The following is a 21222-nucleotide window of genomic DNA, read 5'->3' as shown; positions in this document are numbered from 1 at the left end:
ACTAGAGGAGACCCACCCAAACACACATTGCCTCACTCCCACCTGCTTCTTCCTGTCCCACCCCTTAAATGTTGTGCAGTCTATGAAGTAGTCCTTCCAGCTGACCGCGCTCTCAACTTTGAAGGTTTTCCTGCAGCTTGGTCACTTGTTCCCTTTAATAAGAAGTGTGCAGCTGCTATTCCCTGGCTGAAAGCTATATTCTGAAAGAAGAAAGCATGGGAGGTTCAGCAATAACTGGCTCTGTTCGGTGACTCACTCCCACACAAGCAGATTTGGAGGCTGTGTCCTTTTAACCCCCTCAGCTCCCAATGCAAAGACACCCCCCTTCATCACACATGATGAACACTGATTGAGGCAAGAGAAGGCCCTTAAGATCAAAAGTTATGCTGGGGGGGGGGAGGTTAAATGCAAAGTCCTGCCCCAATCTCCATATTACTGAAATTTTCAAAAAAGAGGAATTTAACTCAAGGATGTGGGGGGGGGGGTTAGCTCCTATGTTGGGCAGGGGAAGACATATGCATAATGACACCATAGAAAAACCTCGTAATCTGTCTGGGACTTTCTGCTGCTGCATACTTAGCCTAGTGATTAATCCATCTCCTGAATGTACTTGGCACAGCACGAGACTTTCTACACTGCCATGCAGTTGAGCCAAGTCATTTTTAGTCAAGGCTTATGGCAGGTGGTTCCATGTTAGGCATGTCTCTCCCTCCACCCATCCACCCCCAGGAAATAAAAGTACTCAATGGGATTTTAAAATGATCACACTGCCAAGTGACTCAGCTTATTCCCCAATGAGCAGATGATGTGATCTCTTCCTCTCCCCACCCAAGATACGTATGATTTTGGTTTGGGAAATATCTATATAGTGGTATCAAACTTCCAAAGTTGTTTGTGGACATAGGCTTGAAGCTCTAGCCAACATCATACAGTTGATGTGCAGGAAATATAAATTTATCAAGCCCACCTACCCCAAACCCAACACAAGCTAAGGGAATTGGCTGCAGCTCAGCAGTAAAGTACACCATTTGCACGCAGAAGACCCCAGACTGAATTCCAGCATCTCCAAGTAAGGCTGGGAAAGACCCCTACCCAGAACCATTGAGAACCACTACCAGATAATACTCGGTTAAATGGATCAATGGCCAGATTCAGTATAAGTCAACTTTTTACGTGGGAAGGGTAGAAAGTGAGCAAACATGTTGACCATTAATGCCAGCTTCTATCCAGGGGCTGCTGAGAAGTAAAAGCTGAGGGAAGCTGGGGGGCAAAGCTGGGGTTAATATTGTGGGGAGGGAGAACACAACACCATCCACAACTCAATGCACATCCTGAAACCCAGGTGAGGAGAAAAGGAGGAAGTTAAGAAGGCAGGTAGGACCCAAGCTGAGCTAAGACGCTTGTAGCAAGATTGGCTGGGACAACCCAGCCACACGGGCAGAATATAAATAATTACATTAAAGTAAATTAAACCAAGTCCAGCCTGCCTAAAAAAAAATAAGACCGTCTACGAAGAGAAGAGACTCATTGACCCAGCACTTTAAACAAGAAAATTCACTGTGTCAATCAACTGATCACTGGAAATTACTAACTGATATATACTTAACCAAAGCATGACCAGATCTACTTAGAGAGTTTTACGATCAGTGACCTTATCTACAATAGGCAGCTTTATGGGTGCTTCTGGAACGATCCCCGGCCCCCGTGCACATGCATGTGCATGTATACACACAAACACATATAGTAATAGGTGTCAGTGTGGACAACGGGACTACAGAGGCTTGCCAAATATGAAATGCCACCTTCCATGTCAAGAACCACAAGAACATGCTTATATCCGCAGTCCAAAGTGCAAGAATGCACAGGTGCAATGAAGCATTATGGGCTGGAGAAATTTGCATTCCTAACTGAGTCATTTTGAACCTCAGCAACTTCCCTGTGCAGGGCTACTCAAGCTGAGAGTTTGGGCAGGGAGAACAGAAGACTTCTCCTCCATGTACCCAGCTACTAAAACCCTAGTGAGAACATCGAAACAGAAACCTAGCCATTTTTGAAAACACCAAGAAGCCTGGCAACCGTTCCTTCAACAAGGAGCCAAGCAAGCAGAGAAGAAAATTCCCCTTGGAAGCAAAAGCAGCAGCTTAGCTAAGCAAAGAGGAGGAGGAAGAACTCCGAGCTACACAACACCCACTTGCAACCACAAAGGAACACAGCGCTTCCTGTTCACAGTTGCCTCAGATGCCAACAGTCACTACGGAACTTGCTCATATGGAAACGCATCCGGGCAAGTGCTCGGTGTGGACCTTCAGCTTGCTCCTTAATGCCATTTAGCAGCTGAGAATGGGGAAGAAAAAGCAAGCCCTGCACAGGGACCTGGTTCTCTGAGCAGGCACAGGCTTAGCAAACTGAGCTATGTATTGTACTGGGTTCCGGAGGGCCACAAGATGCGGAGACTGGCAATCTGAACATGCATTGACCAGCTCAGAAACCCTCATAACTACATCACACTAGATTCACATCTTGATTTTGAAATAAGGGTGAAGGCCCTGGTTCAGCAGAAACTTGAAAATCATAACCCAGGGTTAAATCAATGCTTTGTATCACTGGGGCAAAGACTGAGGTACAGGAGAGTCACATGGAGGAGGGAAGGGTTGGGGGAGGAAGAACACACTCTTACAGCCTGATCCTAATTTTTTTAACCATGTTTAAAAGAAACAGATGGGTTACATCTATGCTTGACCAGCAAGTGACCATATATTTAAAATACATGAGTTCCTCAAAGTATTCCGAGAATTCTAGTTCATTAAGGGTGCTGAGAATTGTATTCTACAGTTCCCAGTACTCTTTTTGCAAGGAGGGGCGAATGTTCTTTGAATGTATGTAAGCACCCTCTGAGCAATTATTTCCTTGGCCTTCCAAGAAAAAGCAATGGAAGCACCTATATCTGTGTCAATGTAAATGTCACATAATTTAACAACAACAACAACATTTGATTGGTTCTCTTCATAGGCACAAAACTCTCAAATTTCCATCTGCTACCATTAAAATTTAGTTGGACACTGAATAATACTTCCACAGAGAAAGCTGCCCAGAGTATAGCCTTTGCAGAGAAAAATGTCCACACACTTAATCACTTCTCAGTTCTTGGGGCTTCCTGCAACAAGTGTTGATAAACTTCCTCTTTAAGTGAAAATAGGATCCTTTTGCAACGTGTAAACCACCAGCCATTTAGAAACACTTTGTTGTGTTGCGCTTCCCTTTCTCTGCTCTTGAACCATTAAAATGTGAACTTAAAAACAAGAACCTGGTTAGAACAAGAACCGATATCGAACAGGTAAGTCACACTTAATTATACTTCTTGGGGGGGGGGACCACCTCTAGAACAGTAAAACTGGTATAGAATATCTTAGAACTGTGTGCTTTACTTTTTGGAATGTTCTTAAAAAACAAACAAACACAAAACTTTGCATTCCCTATCACACGCAAGGCTAATGTTATATTAAGTGAGGGGTTTTTTTCTTCAAAAAGAGATATATACATTATGTTAAAAAAAAACAACCACCAATGTGACCTGGACTTTCCCCCAAAGAGTGATTGCCACTGGAATGCCAATCAGATCTGGGTACCAGCTCAATTCGGGGTGGGGGGTGGGGGTGCGGGGGGTGGGGTGAGAACAGACCTCTTTGAAATTAGCAAATATAAAGAGCAAATTGGAACATTAAGGTGGTGGTGCCTCAAGTTTATATTATCTTAGGGAAGCCTTCTATGTTCTGAAAAAACTCCCTGCATTTTATTTTTTATTTTTACTTACTACTGGGATTATAACAACAAATGCATGAATTCTTTTTTTCTTAATTGCAACCCTGTTATCTTTAGTAAAATCTCTGGATGTAATTTCTGCAAGCAACAGTAAAATGACAACAAAAATTTCACATAGTTTTGGGGCTTCTTAAATACCAACCAATTTATACAGGCACAGACTTCTGTGGAATAGGGTCCACTTCATCCAATGCATGAAGTGTAATTCTCAGCTGGAATGTAAGTAAACACATAGGTGGGGGGGGGGGATGAGTACTGTATCTATTTGTGTCTCTGTGTATATATGTGTATATTGGAGTTAAATGGCAATTGGCTGCAACAATTGAATTTGAGCTGCAATGAAAACAAGATAAGTGCAGTGACCTTCATCACAGGAGTAATTCAAAAAAGTAAAAAGGTTTATGGCACAACACTGTTTACTTTGAAGTAAGTCCTACTTAGTTCAATGAGACTTACTCACACGTTTGTATAGGATTTCATAATAGAATGTGTAGTTCAGAGCTGCTAATATAAGCTATTGACATATTTAGATAATTTGAACTGCTGCAAAATAGTTAGTGTTCCACTTTAAAGATTCCATGTTACCACTCATTATTGAGATTCCCCCAAAGGGGAGGGGGGTTATGTCTGCAGGATCCAACCTGGGGCAAGGAGGGGGGAAAAACCTTGTATTGTTGGGATTTCTAGTTCCATCCCTTCAGGTTTGCATTTTTAAAATGTTACTCCTTTAAAATGGATGCACAGACCTTGAAAACATTTTACTGAGGACCGCTGCTATTAAGATTGCCTTCAGAAGGCCTGCCCCAAGGCCAGAGTTTCCACTCATAGGGTTCCTTAACACCCCAGCAGGACCCGCTGCTGGTGCCTGCCTTGCGCCCCCCCCCCCCAAAAAAGAATTCTGACCTGGTGCTCTGAGCATTCTCAGCAGTTGCGTCCCACTGTCATTTTAATTTCTCACAATGCAGATTCACTCCAGGAGCATTGTGGGAAATTTAAATGGTAGCTCGACCCAGTCACCCATAATCACTTGCCGTGCTACTGCTGCTCACCACCTACCGATGGATGAAGGGGCTTGCCAGAGGGCATTTTGCCCTGGGCCTCCCCTCAAACCTGGAGCTCTTCCTGCATGTCCCTTCATAAAACCAAGTGCCACGAAACTTTTTTGTTTTTGCTCTGGGCTAGTCTCGGTCCCAGCTCCTGCCCACCCAGCAGTTCAAAAGCACGTCAAAGTGCAAGTAGATAAATAGGTACCGCTCTGGCGGGAAGGTAAGCGGCATTTCTGTGCGCTGCTCTGGTTCGCCAGAAGCAACTTAGTCATGCTGGCCACATGACCCGGAAGCTGTCTGCGGACAAACGCCGGCTCCCTTGGCCTATAGAGCAAGATGAGTGCCGTAACCCCAGAGTCATCTGCGACTGGACCTAATGGTCAGGGGTACCTTTACCCTCCTTTCAGTCAGGCCCAGTTAGGGATAGGGGAATTCTTTCGTGTCTTTGTATCGGCCATGAATGGATTAATCACCCCCCATTTAAAGATGCAGGCTACCTAGTCTGTTTCCGTATGAAATAAAAAATAAAAAAATCCTTCCAGTAGCACCTTAGAGACCAACTAAGTTTGATCTTGGTATGAGCTTTCGTGTGCATGCACACTTCTTCAGATACGAAAGCTCATACCAAGAACAAACTTAGTTGGTCTCTAAGGTGCTACTGGAAGGAATTTTTTATTTTATTTTGTTTTGACTATGGCAGACCAACACGGCTACCTACCTGTAACTGTTTCTGTATGAGTTACTGCTCCAGGCCTGCCTCTTTCCAGTGAGTAACTCTCACTCCAAACAGGGATACAAATACCATATATGCTTGAGTATAAGCCTAGTTTTTCAGCACATTTTTTGTGCTGAAAAACCTGCCCTCGGCTTATACTTGAGTGAGGCGAGCGGTGGGGGCGGCGAGAAAGAAGCCCTTTCTCTCCGCTCATGCTGCCACCCCGCTCTCCCCAGTCAACCATTCCTTAAGAAGCGTACAAGAACAGCGGTTCTTTACTCTCCCCAGGAAGCATGTTCCATTCCTGAACTGCTCGCATAAATGCAAACTTGGCAAAGGAGGAAGAGGAAGGAGCAGTCCAAAGGGCTGCTTTCGGGCTGCTCGTTCCTCCTCCTCCTCCACAGCGGCAAAGGTGAATCGGCTTATACTTGAGTCAATAAGCTTTCCCGGGTTTTTGTAGGAAAATTAGGTGCCTCGGTTTATATTTGGGTCGGCTTATACTCGGGTATATACGGTACATACAGGAATGGGAACTGCTCTTCTGACATTAGGAATGAACAGAACCACGTATTTCTGGTCTGAATCTATTTTGGATGTGTTCACTCATAAGTTCGTTCTCTTCCATTTTTTATCTCTATGTTTTTAGTGGTTTTCATTTTTATATGTAAGCCGCCTTGAGTCCCATCAGGGAAAAGGGCTAGGTATAAGTAAGTAAGTAAGTAAGTAAGTAAGTAAGTAAGTAATTTCTGCATTAACCTGCAATGGGGGGAAAAATCTACCCCAAAATTTGCATTTAAATAAGTACTTTTGAACATGTTCTCTCACAAAATACATGTTTCTAAAGTATTTCCCACCAAAATATGCATTTTTAATCTGCATGTTTTACTCTACATGGTAGTCACATTGGAAGGTACAAAGATCAGATTCCTCAAATATACCTAACTCTGAGGCCACTTAATTCTCACACTCTCGCACTTCCCATTAAGAGAAGTCAAGCCCATGTGAAATTTTAAACTTTTGTTTCTCTAGGACAGTTGAATCCTGGCCATCACAGCATGAGTCAGTACACTTGCGTTACAAACAACATTACTTATTTTAAAAACCAAAGGTACTCGGTTGTATCTAATGCTACACAGAGCAGACTCACTGAAAACAATGGATATGATTTCCTTGGGTTCATTAACTCCAATGGGTCTATTTTGAGTACAACAGAGTTGGCTACAACCCTCTAGGTCAGGCATCCCCAAACTCGGCCCTCCAGATGTTTGGCGTTGTAGTCCCAAAACATCTGGAGGGCCGAGTTTGGGGGTGCCTGCTCTAGGTTCTGATAATTTACTGCCTTTTATTCCCTTTGTGCCACAGAAGCGTTTATCAGCACTAACACAACTATGGATTCCAGAGCCATTGTGCTTGTTTTCTTCTACGGGCAGCTGTGGTGGAACCTATCAACTACACTTCCGATCACTACCACTGCAGTAGTTGGCCCTGGTGGAAAAAACCCCATACATTCATATGAAACAAGCAAACCTGGAGACCCTACAAAATTCAACCAGCAAACATCCACCACACAGCCCCAGGTTCCTGCAGCAGAACCCCCCAAACCTCATGATGGTGGACACTTCATAGCAGCGGTACTAATTGGGGTCATCCTGACTGTCATGATTGTAATTATTGTTGGCATCTTCCTATGGAGGCGATGGAGAAGGTCCGCTACACCTGTCCCACACTGGGCAGGCCGTTCCCCATTTGCGGATGGAGAAGTACCAGATATGACTGCGGATAAAGAACCTATTCAAGACACGAGGCGGACTTCAGTTCTCTCCTTCTTGCCTTGGAAATTCAACAAGGATACGCAGCTATTGGAAAATGTGGAGGGACAGTTGTCTGAATCAAGCCAAGGTCCGGATGTTCTCCCTACATGTGGTGCTGAAGAGAGTGGCACGCAGTCAAGCTCCACAGCAACAGCTTCTTCTGCAAGCATGCAAACTGCTGTTTCTGAAGAACCAAGCAGCTTGATCGATGTTCCACTCCAGTCTGATAGTCCAGAGCCACTTGATCTGCCTCCACCACCAAACTGGCTTGATGGAGTTAATGAGGATCTCTGTCCAAAGCAGACAGAGTCCATCTCACTTGAACCAAATGCAGAGATCCAGTGTTCTGGATCCCTAGTTCTCTCCCATCAAATTCCAGGTGAAGAACTGCTACTACCACCTCCTCCAGAAGACTTATTATCTAACTGATTTAAAGGAGGAAAATGTTTAGGGAAACAAACCAATCAAAGAAAAAGGCCAAAAACCTATCAAATGCTGTTAGCCTCTAGTTTTTTTGTGAGCAAAAGGTAGCCCCATTGCCTTTTTCATGTGAGAACACAAGAGCAACAGCCTGGCTGCTTCTAGGCTATCAACGTTCCAGAAAGATAACAAGCTGTGCATGAAGGAAACAACTAGCCTTCAGAGGTACACAACCTTTGCAAATGGGATGCAATGATAAAACATTTCCTCCATGAGTTTCTGCTCCTTTTTATTCCCCCTCATTTGGGCAACAGTTGATCGCATCAGAATACCTTTTCATTTGTTTGTACCCTTTACGAACCCAAGGCATCCTTTTTTATCTGTGCTTCTACTACATTGGTCTCTTACATAATCTCCAAGTGTCCGGAAGAGATTTGAACCTTCTGGCACTTCCCTTGCAGCTTCCTTTTAAGCAATGCCTTCTCTTTTAAGAAGCCGTCTTTTTGACACTGAAAATGTGACCTTGCTGGACTTCCTGGGAAACACTTGCATTTATGTTGAATTTTACAGCAGTATGGTCACTGTTTCCACGCCGATCAACAGCATCTGCGTCTTGCCCTGGTTCCTGGGCACCACTAAGTATCAAGCCTCCTTTCTAACAGGCTCTTTTATAACTTGTTAAATAATAGCATTTCTACCCTGTCTACAAATTTTGCCTTTTTTAAATCTAAAGGCAAGCCAACCCACCCCACCCCACCCCAATTTTTGTTTACTATTGTTATCAGCCCAAAGCAAATTTTATCAGAACTCATGATTGCAGGTTCAGACATATGCAACAGAAGCACTTTTGCACCCATGTCACTGCAGTACTATATAGATACAGGGGTGGCCAACTTCCAAGAGACTGTGATCTACTCACAGAGTTAAAAACTGGCAGTGATCTACCCCCTTTTGGGGGGTTCAGGTCAAGGTTGTTGAGCTTTTTTAGGAAGGAAAGCCCTGTTTTGGGGGGTTCACATAAAAGTTGTTGAGCTTCTTTAGGTAGGAGGAAAGTGACGTTGAGCTGCTTTTTTTTTTTTGGAAGGAAAGTCCTGTTTTTGGTGGTTCAGGTCATTTTTAGGGGTGCAGGGCAAAGATATTGAGCTTTTTTTTAGGGGAGCCAAAGTTTTTTAGCTTCTTTGGAGGGAGCCACTGATCTACCGGTGATGTACCACAGACACCCAGTGATCTACCGGTAGATCACGATCTACCTGTTGGACATGCCTGAAGAAGTAACCACAACATGGCTATACAAAATGAAACACATGAACCCATTGAGCACATCTTTAGTGCCAACCAATTTGATGCATGTGAGGCAGCAGTTCCACTGAGCTCCCGAAGCTCAGAGGGTTCAGCAGGTACAGTGAGCCCTAGGGGATTGTGGGATGGGAACTTTGGGGAAAGGGACATAGCTCAGTGGTAGCATCTGCTCCACATCCAGAAGGTCCCATGTTTAATCCCTGTCTGAACTCCTGGAGAGCCACTGTCAGTCAGTGTGGATAGTACTGAGCTAGATGAGCAAGTGTCTGACTCAGCATAAGGCAGCGCCCTATGTTGCCAAAGATATGGTGGGAGACAGCGTTTTGGTGCTATGGCTCAAAGGGAGGTTGTGGTGAACTGTGCTCTTTTTTTTGGCTGAGGAGAAATGCGTCCTGGGGATATAAATCCTAGAACAAAGGGAAGCAGGATGGTGAACTCACCTCTATTCAGCCACCCTCAGCCCCATGACGGGTTTTCCCAGGGGCCAAATTCTGTAATATCCAACCGCTTTCACCTCCCCTGGAAGCAAGAACCTCTCCAATAATTCTACAACACAGATGTGACTCGGATCTCTTTCTCTTGCACATTTGAGCCAGTGGAGTAAACTGCTGCCAGTTTTGATCATGGGGATCTTATGTACGCAGAAGAGATCCCTAGATGGTGCTTTCGTTTCCTTGTTCAAAGTTCTACTGCAAAGTGCATCCATGAGAATTAAAAGCTCTGCTGCAAGCAAAAACACTTGCTTTGGAATCTGGCCGGAGCTGATTGGGTGGACCTTGGGGAAATCAACTCTTGATTCTAATGCTAAACTTTGTACTCTTCAACACTTAAAAAAAAAGTTGCTGCAACTTCAGCTTCCTGGTCTTTTGTTTCTTTTTTTTATACGGTTAAGTGGTGAGATGCACCAAGATTTGCTAATCATTAGCATAAGTGGATGTGGCGGTCCACCAGAGCCTTGTCATGAAGTTGCAAGTCATGAAATAGTCCATTCTATATTTAGATTTTTCCCCTGCCTCCATTCTAAAGGGCGCATGAAAATGTACAGGTTTTGTTCCGCAGCCTATGAGATAATTAGGCTTTGAGACCCTAACTCCTCCATATCCACACAAAGCTATATTGCCAAGGGTCACACTATTCATTTCACTATACCAACTCAGGCAAGAACTGGGTGTTATTGCAGATGTATGTCTGCCATGGGGAAAAAGCAGCCTAATTCCACCTCCTCTTCTGGGGTAATAGGTAGTTACAAAATGTGTGTCCTGACATCATCAGGCTCCAGGTTTCCTTACACCCATTCCATTGGCTGCTGTTTTGAAGGACAGGGAAATTCTCAGTATGCTGATGCTGCATCACACATCAGTTGTAATAGACATTATCAAGAAAATAGAAGGGTCCCATTTTGCAAGCTGGGGGCGAAGGGTGGATCCTGGGTCTGAAAAGTTGAAGACTACTGGGTTAGGATATATGGGTGGCAGTCATCTGTCAGTCATGCCCAAATTTGTAACATCATGGAAGCAACCACTTCTGGATAAATTATCTGACCATCTTGGCTGTGAATCCTGGAAGATCTGCTCCCTGCCTTGCAGGTCTTTTCCCATCTGGCCTGGAAAGGCGGGGCCCTGACTGACTCCAGCTACAAAAGCTAAGGCTGCTGGACAGAATCTTGGGCCAGAGTATGGTTTAGGGAGTTTTGTTGGGGGCGAGGGTTGTTGCTGTTTATTTTGGCTCTTATGACTTATGTGGAAATTGTTTGATTTGGTTGTGCACTTTTTGATATTTTGTTTATTGTTTATGACTACTATTGCTATGTGTGTAGTTCTGTAATTGTTTTTTATAAGCTGTAAGCAGCCATTAGCATGGTTTTAACTTTGGAAAGGTGGCATACAAATAAAACGATTGACTGATTGATTTTGGTGCATGAATTGGCAAGCTGAAGTATAATGGGAAAGTGAGCATGTTCCCACACCAATCAAACCTGGCAGAGTGAATTGAGATCACCTTGGATGTGCTGCAGTACCTCCCACTTGAAATCCATGGCAAATTTCCCATAGGTTTATCCGTGAGTGCAGCCCTTCTCTCCATCTTTTTTTTTAAACATATACTGCACCATGCCTACCAGGCTGCCAGTGCAATAAAAATATGAAATAACACTAAGCATCCTGCAAAGGACATCTGCTCACCTGTGAACCACTTCAGAAAATAAAACATTTCATATCTGCACAAATGAAGCATCATCTCAGCTGGGACCACTGAAAATTTCCACAATGTTCCCTATTAAGGCAGTTGGTAATTTTTTGGAATCTGTTGCTAATACCCTTTTAGCTACTTTTTCATGTTCATACTTAATGTGTGTGAGCGTATTTGGTTTTACAAGCTCTTAAACACCCAACTTTCAGCAGGGGTCTTATTTTAAAGGGAGGGAGTTTGTGTCCTTTTTAGAGGACATCATTCCGCCTGGTTTGGCTTGCAAAATCTCCCCCACCCCCACCCCACGTGCAGTTTGTATATTCTAGTGTACTGTATATCATTTTACCAGTGCAGTGTTAAAGGTACTACTCATTTTACTCTTCTTGGCTGCTGTTGGCTCTGCAGTGCTGAGATCTTGCTGAAATCTATTCTGGCGTATAGAGTCTCAATAAAATAACTAATAAGCCTCCAGTCGCAATCCCGAGTTTGTCCTTAATTACCTCTGGATAACATGATTGATTGAAAAAGGCATTCATTGGCACTAACAGAAGGCAGTATCCTTCCTTCTATTTCTGATGTTCAGGCATGAGTGCCATGACTTATGCAGCCAAGATGGCATCACCCACACACAAGAGAGGGGAGCTAACAGCAGCCTTGGGTGAATTCCAAGGTTTGCAGAAGAAAGAGAAACCTTGCTGAAGGGTAACTCCCCAAACAGTCCATTGAAAGCTTGAGCATGCTTGGCGACCATGGAATGCTGGCTGATTGTGAGGGGAGAGGAATGGGAAACCAATTGAAAGGGGGCATGGAATGGAGTCAGCTAACAGGGGCACTCCACACTGCAGCATTGTTGCAGGTGTATTCACACAGGATCTTTCAGTCAAAAGTAGGATTACACATCTTGTGGACCAGAAACAGCCTGCAGGCCACCAGTTAAGAAAAATAAGCTGCTTTACACAAAGTGAGAAAGTTGGTCCATCTAGCTTGGTACAGTTGGCATGGACTTACAGTGGCTCTCCAGGGTTTCCCCCCAGCCCTTCCTTGGAGATGCTGGGGATTGAAACGGAGAACTTTTGCATGCAAAATGTGTGCTTAGCACTGGTAAAGGAAGCAGCAGTGTGGAAGCCCCGTTCTCCCTGGAGCAGTCTATGCACCTTGCAGAGCCCATACTTTGTCTGACATGTCTGTCAGCTGAGCCAACTGGCAAAAGAGCAAGAGCAGGCTGGAAACCCTCTGTGCATATACACTGCAGGGCTGAGGAACAGTGAAGCCCAGCATCTCTGGGATGAGTGATGATGCCTTTGGGTGGAGAATGAGGCTTAGTTGCTTTTCCTGATCATATTTGCTTAGAAAGAAAGCCCACTGATGCACCCCGCCATCTCCTTCTTGCCATAAAATTGCAAAACAAGGCTGTTTACGAAACAAAAATAAAACCCCACAAGATCTACCAACAAATTCAAAAATATTGTCCCTGAACTCCAAATGCCTGTCTTAAAAAGCAATCTTCAAACAGGAAGCTGGGGCTCTAACCAGGCAACCCTCAGCTCTGGAGGCACTTTGACGTCGTCAGTCAGTATAAACAAAACACTGAGCTAGATGGATCGGACTGCGTATAAAGGCAGCTTCCTAACTACCTGCTATACCGGAATGCAATGTAGGTGACAGAGTCCTAGTCCAAATGGGCTTACATATGGAGCAAGGAAATGTCCTAAAGTTGAAACGGTAAAAGTAATTAGCAGCAGATTGTTAGGGGAGTTGGGGAAACAAGTCACCCAGTTTGCAAGACAGAGCACAAAACAAAATGGCTGTTGGCCAAGTGCTTTAGCATTGAAATTGTTGTTGTTGATATTATTATTAAAATTTATATGCCACCTTTCCTCCCCAAACAGCCCAGGGCAGCAAATGCACAGGTGATAAAGCAATCAAAATATCTGCACACAATTCCAATACACATACAGTCAGGAAAAAAGATCTCAACTTAAAAGGTTTGTTGAAAGAGGAAGGTCTTCAGCAGGTGTCAAAAAGGCAACAGTGATGCCCTCCATCTAATATTCAAGGGGAGGGAATTCCAATGGGCCATAGCACTAAAGGCCTGACACATACATTGTGAAGAATGGACTATCTTTTCAAGTATTCTGGTCCCAAGCTATATCAGGCTTTGTAGACCAAAACCAGCACCCTGAACTTAGCCAGGCAGCTGAACAAGGCAGCAGCACTGAAGAAGTCAAATTCTCATTATAACCTCCATGATCAGAGGCAGACTCCCTCTCACTATCAGTTGCCTTTGAGTATGAATGTGAAACCCAATGGGAGGGCTGTTGTTTTATTTCCTGCATGTGGGATTCCTGGAAGCTGCTGCGGGGGAAAAGATGGCAGATAAAATGGCCACAAAAGGTCTGACCCACCAGAACTCTTATATATTCCTAATCTAATCTCCAGATAGAACTGTGGAAAAGACTATTCAACCATTGTAAGGAATGAAAAGACGGGTGAAGGACAAGGAGTTACAGAGGGCTGGGGTCTTTTCAAAGCTGCTGTTGGAATTAGTTGGTTATAAAAAAAATACATAGTAAGAAAAAAAGTTTCAGAGTTTTATTTTTCAGCACACGCTGTTATCTTTTTACTAGTCACGTGCACCACTAATTCTCAGTGTGGCTATATTATATTGCAGCTGGCAAGTCATTAAAACCAATTGCAGCACTGAGAATAGCATGCTTTACTCGGTAGTTGCTTAAATCAGTCAGGCAATTTCGGCACAGGGTCTCTCTGTTACTGTTTGGGACAATGGGGGTTAATCTGTTAGGTGGGTGAAGATGACATGAAGATGTCAACCCAGTGTGCAGCAGCTGTGAAAATGGCAAATTCCATGCTAGCGATCAGATCGTTAGGAAAGGAACTGAAAATAAAACCACCAATATTATAATGCCATTACACAAATCTATGGCGCGGCCGCATCTGGAGTATCGTGCAGAGTTTTCGCTGCCTCACCTCAAAAATAATGCTGTAGAGTTGGAAAAGGTTCAGAAAAGGGCAAGCCAAATGACTGAGGGGGGTGAATAAGCTCACCTATGAGGAAAGGCTAAAACATCTGGAGCGTTTGAGTTTAGAGAAAAGGTGAGTAAGAGGTAACATTAGAGGTATGTATAAAATGGTGAATGGAATGGAGGAAGTGGATAGAGAAAAGTCCCCACCCCCCAATAACACTGTAACTCCAGGTCATCCAACGAAGCTGAACATAGGAAGATTCATGACAGGCAAAATAAAATAATGAACTGGAATTCGCTCCCACACAAAGGCAGTGATGGCCAACTAATTGGAAGGCTTTAATAGAGGATTAGACAAATTCATGGAGGCTGTCAATGGCTACTATCTGTGATGGCTATATTTTCCCTCCACTGATGAAGGCAGGCTGCTTATGAATACCAGTTGCTTTGCTGTGTTGTGTTGTGCCTCAGGTCCCATTTGCAGACTTCCCATGGAGGCATCTGCTTGGCCACTGCAAGAACAGCAGAGCTCTCCTTACATTCTTAGATATGGGTCAACAGAAGAAGTGCCTCACCCTAAAGCAGGGGGCTGGACTAGGTGATATTTGGATTTCCCTGAAGTGCAACGAAACCAATTATATTTAAGACCACCCTCCCCCGCACAGAGATATTTCAAGAGCTGCATTTAAGGCACACAGAGAATCCCAGCAAGACAAAAGCTGGTTAAAAGTAAAAGCAGGGAGCAGCCGGGAACAGTCAAATGCTGAAGCAAGCTTATGACTAGCACAAATACCAAAAATTGAGACTGGATGCTATTTGCACAGTTAAAGTATGCATGTCGTATCCTAATGCACTGAGACACATCCCAGGGGGAGGGCGGAGGGAAGGAACATGCGGAGAGAAGTTTGGAAACTTGGGCTTTTGCTTCTTCTTCTTCTTCTTCTTCTTTTTTTTAAAAAAGAAAAGACTGTCCATTCTGTTGAGTATGCAACCCCTTGCAATAAATTTGAGTCAGCACCAAAACGACAGCTCTGCAGTCCTCCGATGGAGCACTGATCAGGTGGTTGCAGAGCCCCTGGAAACGGCAGTACGATGCAGCTGAGGAGGCAAAGCACAACCCACAGACAAACTGTGGCTACCCTGGAGAGTGAGCCGACCTTTGCATTTCGGTCTTTCAGGGAAACGATGCACTGATACCGCAGCAGGGAATAAGGTAAGTTTGCTTCTTTTGCTCTTTCCTCCTCTCATTTGCTTTTAAGGCCAAATGCTGCCACAACGTGTGTGTGTGTGTGTGTGTGTGTGTATGAGAGACACAAAAAATTACTATATAGTATAACTCGGCAGCTTCTTGGACCAGCTGTCTACTGCAGTGACAGCTACAGAATCTCACCCTAACATTAAACCCCGTTTTGAAAATGGACACCTTGCCAAGCTTGGGAAAAATTAGATTAATATTATGGCAAAGGAGGGGAGGAACACAATTAGCAGTCTGAGTTTAAGCTTGCACGGTTCCGAATGCATGTCTGAATTGAAAATGCTATTTGAACAAATTATCTTATTTACAGAAGATAACAGAACTGATGTATAGCTGCAGGGATTTTAAGACTATTCTGTAGCCAGTGATCCCCTCCTTGCTTTATAAAATAATCCATTGTAAAATAAAGAAGGGAGAAATCCCCATAGATAAACATGAAATTCAAAGGGTTGGAAACAGAAAGCAGACATTGTATAACATTTGGAAGAGACTAGCAGTTTAGGAAGAATGCTACCATTGGGAGCTGGAGGCGGATGGGGGGGGGGAGAAAAAGGAGGGAGATGGAAATAGATGAGCCTCTTTCTGCCAGACAGCAAGACAGTAGGATGAAGAGATCCTTTGTAAATAGCTGTGTTTTTTACACCAACGAGGTCTATGCCACAGCGATGTAGGTATGTGTGGTCTTTTTCTTGAAATGCAACTGCCTCTGGCAAGGAACCAGTGTTTTAAAAAACAAACATCACCTTCTGAATTGTATTCATAGTTTGTGGAATAAACTGGCTATTTTGGCATGTATTTGTTTCCAGGCAACAATGGAGAACCGGGTCTTGAAGGCATCGCCCTGCGTCCTGGCGCTTCTCTTCTTCATACCAGCTGTGCAGGGTACCTGCCCTTTGGCGTGCTTGTGCTCAGGAAATGACAGAAACGTGGACTGTTCCAGCAGAAACCTGACCACGCTGCCACATGGACTTCAGGACAACATTACCTATTTAAACCTGTCTTATAACCACTTTGCTGACCTCAACCACCAGCTCACTCGGTTTGCCAATCTGAGGACCCTGGACATTTCCCACAATTGGCTCCAGAGCCTCCCAGCTTATCTGCCCAGGTCGCTGTGGGAAATATATGCTGCACACAACAACATCAAGGTCCTTCAGAAGCTGGACACAGCTTACCAGTGGAACCTTAAAGTCCTCGACGTGTCTGGGAATATGGTGGAAAGGGCTGTTCTGATTAACAACACCATGATCAGCCTCAAGTCCCTGAACCTCAGTAGCAACAAACTCTGGACGGTGCCCACCAATATTCCTTACAACACCGAGACAGTGGATCTATCCAACAACTTCTTGACACAGATACTCCCCGGCACACTGGCGAGGCTGGCACATCTTTCCGAACTTTACCTGCACAACAACAAGTTTGCCTATATTCCTGACGAGGCTTTTGACCAGCTTGCTCAACTGCAGCTCATCACACTTTACAACAACCCCTGGTCGTGCGAGGATAACAAGCAGGACCTCTCCTATTTGCAGAAATGGATAGGAGAGACGAGGGCTACCGTCGTAGGGTCGCCATGCTCAGATGAGGCCACCACCCCTTGGAAGGCTGCCACGCCATTCTCGGCAGCTCCCACAGCTGCAGAGAACCACCTCCTTGTTAAAGCAATGAAGGCGGCGGACGCAGCTGGGTCTCCAGTGGCAACGGAGCAAACCGGACGAGTGCACCAACAGTTTAGAATGAAGGAGGTTGGCCTGAGCGCCACCGCTGGCCAAACCATCGCCTTCACGAGCACGGACAGGCCACTGGTCCTCTACCCAGAAGACCTGAGCACAGAGAAACTCAGCTCTTACGAAGCAGCCGCAGCCACAAACGGCATCTACATGCAAGAGACAACCTCTGTGAATTCAAGCACAATGGGCTTGGTAGGACCGTCCACCACTCCCATGACCTTAAGCATCACCAGTGGGATGCCTACAAACTACTCAAAGAGACCACAGAGCACAGCTGTTACTGTAAAGAGAGAGGAGACGACCACAAAAATCAACCCTCGTGCACCCTCCAAGGCAAATATTCCCCAGGGGTGTTTGGCCTTCATTGTAATGCTTACCACAGTGGCCCTGCAGTCTGGCTATGGATTTGTGCTTAAGTGAATGAATTGCTTCATTTATCCCATATTAATAAAATGGTCAAAGGGGGGGAAACGCTCATGTCCCGCAACGATTCAAATGCCAAGGAGAAATGCCCGTTTAGATTCTGAAATACGACCGTAAACAAGAAGACTGCACAAAATTATGTCTTGATATCCAAGCTGCTACTTACTTTAACTATGTCTTACTGAAATTAAACAGAGAAAGCCTAATTCTATCAAATATAGTCGTTTTTATGAAATGTGCTTATTTTGTATTTACATTTTTAATTTTCTTCACACAAAAAATATGAAAAATGTCAGTATTTTATGTATTGATTATGAATAGTTTTGTCATTAAACATCTGGAAAAGGAAAAAAAAACATGAAAGGCCTATCTATATTATATATGTATTGTCTTGCTTGACTTGCCAGAGAGTCTTGTAATATAACAGTGCTGGTCCTTTATAAAAGGTGACATGCAAAAGGGAGGAAATAAAGTCATCTAAAACTTAACTGCTTCTTATTTTGAGGCACATGGCTGGTGCACCCATGCAGAGGCATGTGCAAAAGTTAAATTAATGTAATGCTATAACAGAATCATTTTAATATCTACTACAGTGTGTGCATTAGAACACTTGGGCTGCAATCTGAGTTCTGGTTGCCTCGCCTAAAAAAAGGATATTGTTGAGTTGGAAAATGTTCAGCAAAGGGCAACCACAATTATCAAGGGGATGGAATGACTCTCCTGTGACAAAAGGTTGCAGCTTTGGGACTTTTTAGTTTATGGGACAAAGCAAGTAAGAAGTGACACAAGTGATTACAGGATGGAGAAAGCAGAGAGAGAGAAGTTTTTCTCCCTCTCTCATAAAGCGAGACACTGAAGCTGAATGCTAGAAGATTCAGGAAAGATAAAAGTAAGTCCTTGTCCATGCAGCACATAGTTGGAACTCAGTCTCACAGAAGGCAGTAACGGCTACCAACTTGGATGGCTTTAAAAGATAATTAGATTAATTAATGGAGAAGGCTATTGATGGCTACTAGCCATGATGGCTATGCTCTGCCTCTGCAGTTGGAGGCAGCAATGCTGCTGAATCCCAGCTGCTGGAAACCACAGGAGGGAAGGGGGCTCCTGTGCTTGGGTCCTGCTTGCAAGTTTCCCACAGGCATCTGCTTGGCCACTGTGAGAACAGGATGCCAGACCAGATAGGCACTTGGCCTTATGCAGATAGGCACTCTTGTTATTTTTTTTAACCCCACCAACCAGGTAATAAGCACCACTGAATTCAACAGGATCTATTCTTGAGTAGACATGGTTAGGATTGCACTGTTGGCTAGGCTTACCACTCACTGGAGCTGGTTGCCTTAATTCACATTCTCTTCCCAAGTGTAGAATAAAGTTATTACTTCAGTTTGCTGAGTTAAGCCCTGCCTCTGCAGAGGGTACATATAGGGAGACAGTGGCAAGACCAGTAGAGGGGACAGGAAGCTGCATTGCTCAAGGCAGATGAAACAACCAACTGTGGCTAAACCCAAACAAGTGTTCTGCAAACCCCTTTCATATCATGACTTTACGCCATGGTTTGCAGTCAATGCAGAGCCATGGTTTAAAGTGTCATAACCTAGCACAGCCAAAGTTAAGGAAAACAAACCATGGTTAAGCATTAATGCATGTGTGCAGCCTTAGCATCCAGTTCTAGAAACTAACAAAAAGGTTGGTTTAGTTCAGGGATAGCCCTTTTGTATCTTTAGGGGGCAATTCAGATGGGGGCACACAATACATCACAGGAGTGCATAGTGAAAAATCTGGCCATTTCTTCAGAACAAAAAAATATGCTCACTGGGTGGCCGTATCTTTTAATCTGGTGTGCACTGGTCCCTAATCTCCCACAGGGCTCCATAGAGGCTGCTCCTCTATCCCCATCTGTTTGACCAGCACTTTTACAAAGAGGTGTTTGTAGATAGAAGACCAACACCTGCAGGTTGTAACTGGATAAGGCAGGGTGGGACAGCATGATCACAATCCCGTTACAACATGCTGCTTGAACATAGGAAGCTGCCTTCTACTGAGCAAGACCACTGGTCCATCTAGCCCAGTAAGGGAATACACTGACTGGTAGTAGGTCTGCAGGGTTTCAAACAGGGAGAGTCTCCTAGCACTGCCCCGAGATGCCATTGGGGATTGAACCTTTGACCATCTGCGTGCAAAGAAATTGCCCTGAGCTACAGCCCTTCCATGCCCAGGGCTCAAGTCTTCTCTGAATAACCTTCAGTTTGTATCCAGAAATGACAGAACGTTTGATGAGGAAAATGTGATCTTAAGAACCCACAAAGATTGGGTGAAGGCAGCATCCCCATGCAGCTCAGAGGTAGGACACCTGCTTTGCATGTAGAAGGTCCAAAGTTCAATCCCCGCTATCTCTAGCTTTAAAAAGGGATCAAGTAGCAGGGCATGGGAAAGAGACTGCTCTGTAGCTGCAGCTGCCAGTCAGAGTAGAAAATGCTGGGCTAGGTGGACAAATAATTGGACCAGACAGAAAGCAGCTTTCTGCGCTGTCCAACATGGAGCTTTCACTAGAAGCGATCAGGAAACTCCATCAAAAACCCAATTATCTGAACGGATGTACTGACGACAGCCACGCAGAAGCCTGGTTTCCCTGGAAATGAGAGCTATGGGCAAAGTATCTGCTTTGTAGGAATTGGGTGCACACACTCACACAAAAACAGGAATAGGCGGTGGCTGAATGATTAAGCTGAACTAAATCAGCAGGAGCAGCATATTCTAGTTAGTTGGTTTTTTTGGGGGGGGGGAGGAAAGGTTGGGTACTAATCCAAAAGAACGACTGGTAAATTCATGCCTTTAGTTACCTCAGTAATAAAAGTCGGAGGCTGTCTAGGCTTGGAGGAGTGAACTCTGGAAATAAACCCAGGCCAGTGTCCTTGTGACAGGCTGCGGAAAACCATGACTCTGTTTGGAATGCAAATATTCCTTCGCGAGATGCTAAGGTAGAGAGGGGCAGAACTGGCAGCGAAAGCCTGACACGTGCCAGATCCTTGCTTTGCAGCTCCCACAACAGGTTACATATTGCAGCAGCCATTTCCATGGTTACCAGAAGCAGAGGATTCAGAAAGGGAGACTAGTTCTACATTATTATTTTTAAAAAAACCAAACCACAGAGTTGTTTCCCCGCCCCCCCACTGTGGTTCAAGGAAATCAGAACCGAAAAACAAAGCGAGAACTAGGATTAATATGCTCATCTCATAACTGAAGAAAATGTGAAGTGGCAGTATCCCAGAGGTGCTAAAAATGGGCCCACTGCTCAACCTACACTACTCTGGGGCCAAATGAACCAGTGCATTCAGACAGCTTCCTCATAGCTGGTTTCAAGAGAGAGGGGAGGGGGAATGCCCAGACACACAGAAGAGGCAGAACCTGCTATGCTAGCAGTTAACCCTGCCTGACCAGGGGCCCTCCATCTCAGCCAAATGTGTGTTGTCCCTTTTAATTATTGCTTGCATTTCTGCCCTGCATTCTCAGCCTAACAGGGCTCCCAAAGTGGA

At 44.5% G+C, this 21222-nt stretch overlaps 3 protein-coding genes across 6 annotated transcripts in view; 2 read left to right on the top strand and 1 right to left on the bottom strand.

Moving 5' to 3' along the window:
- Window positions 1-21222, bottom strand: part of NF1 (neurofibromin 1) — a 153917-nt gene that overhangs the window by 52395 nt on the left and 80300 nt on the right. The gene's annotated exons all lie outside the window — the stretch shown is intronic.
- Window positions 3204-7953, top strand: EVI2B (ecotropic viral integration site 2B). The gene is made up of 2 exons (XM_033171425.1): window positions 3204-3334; window positions 6943-7953. The coding sequence occupies exon 2, from the start codon at window positions 6969-6971 to the stop codon at window positions 7818-7820; it is 852 nt and encodes a 283-aa protein (XP_033027316.1). The 5' UTR covers window positions 3204-3334; window positions 6943-6968; the 3' UTR covers window positions 7821-7953.
- On the top strand, window positions 15224-18177 carry OMG (oligodendrocyte myelin glycoprotein). 2 transcript variants are annotated; one of them, XM_033171422.1, is made up of 2 exons: window positions 15224-15494; window positions 16343-18177. In XM_033171422.1, the coding sequence occupies exon 2, from the start codon at window positions 16349-16351 to the stop codon at window positions 17684-17686; it is 1338 nt and encodes a 445-aa protein (XP_033027313.1). In that variant the 5' UTR covers window positions 15224-15494; window positions 16343-16348; the 3' UTR covers window positions 17687-18177. The 2 variants fall into 2 exon arrangements, with proteins under 2 accessions (XP_033027313.1, XP_033027314.1); XM_033171423.1 differs by lacking the exon at window positions 15224-15494 and adding an exon at window positions 16086-16207.

The sequence above is a fragment of the Lacerta agilis genome, chromosome 15 (genome assembly GCF_009819535.1).
Source record: "Lacerta agilis isolate rLacAgi1 chromosome 15, rLacAgi1.pri, whole genome shotgun sequence".
Lineage (NCBI taxonomy): Eukaryota > Metazoa > Chordata > Lepidosauria > Squamata > Lacertidae > Lacerta > Lacerta agilis.
This window is presented reverse-complemented; position numbering and strand designations above follow the sequence as displayed.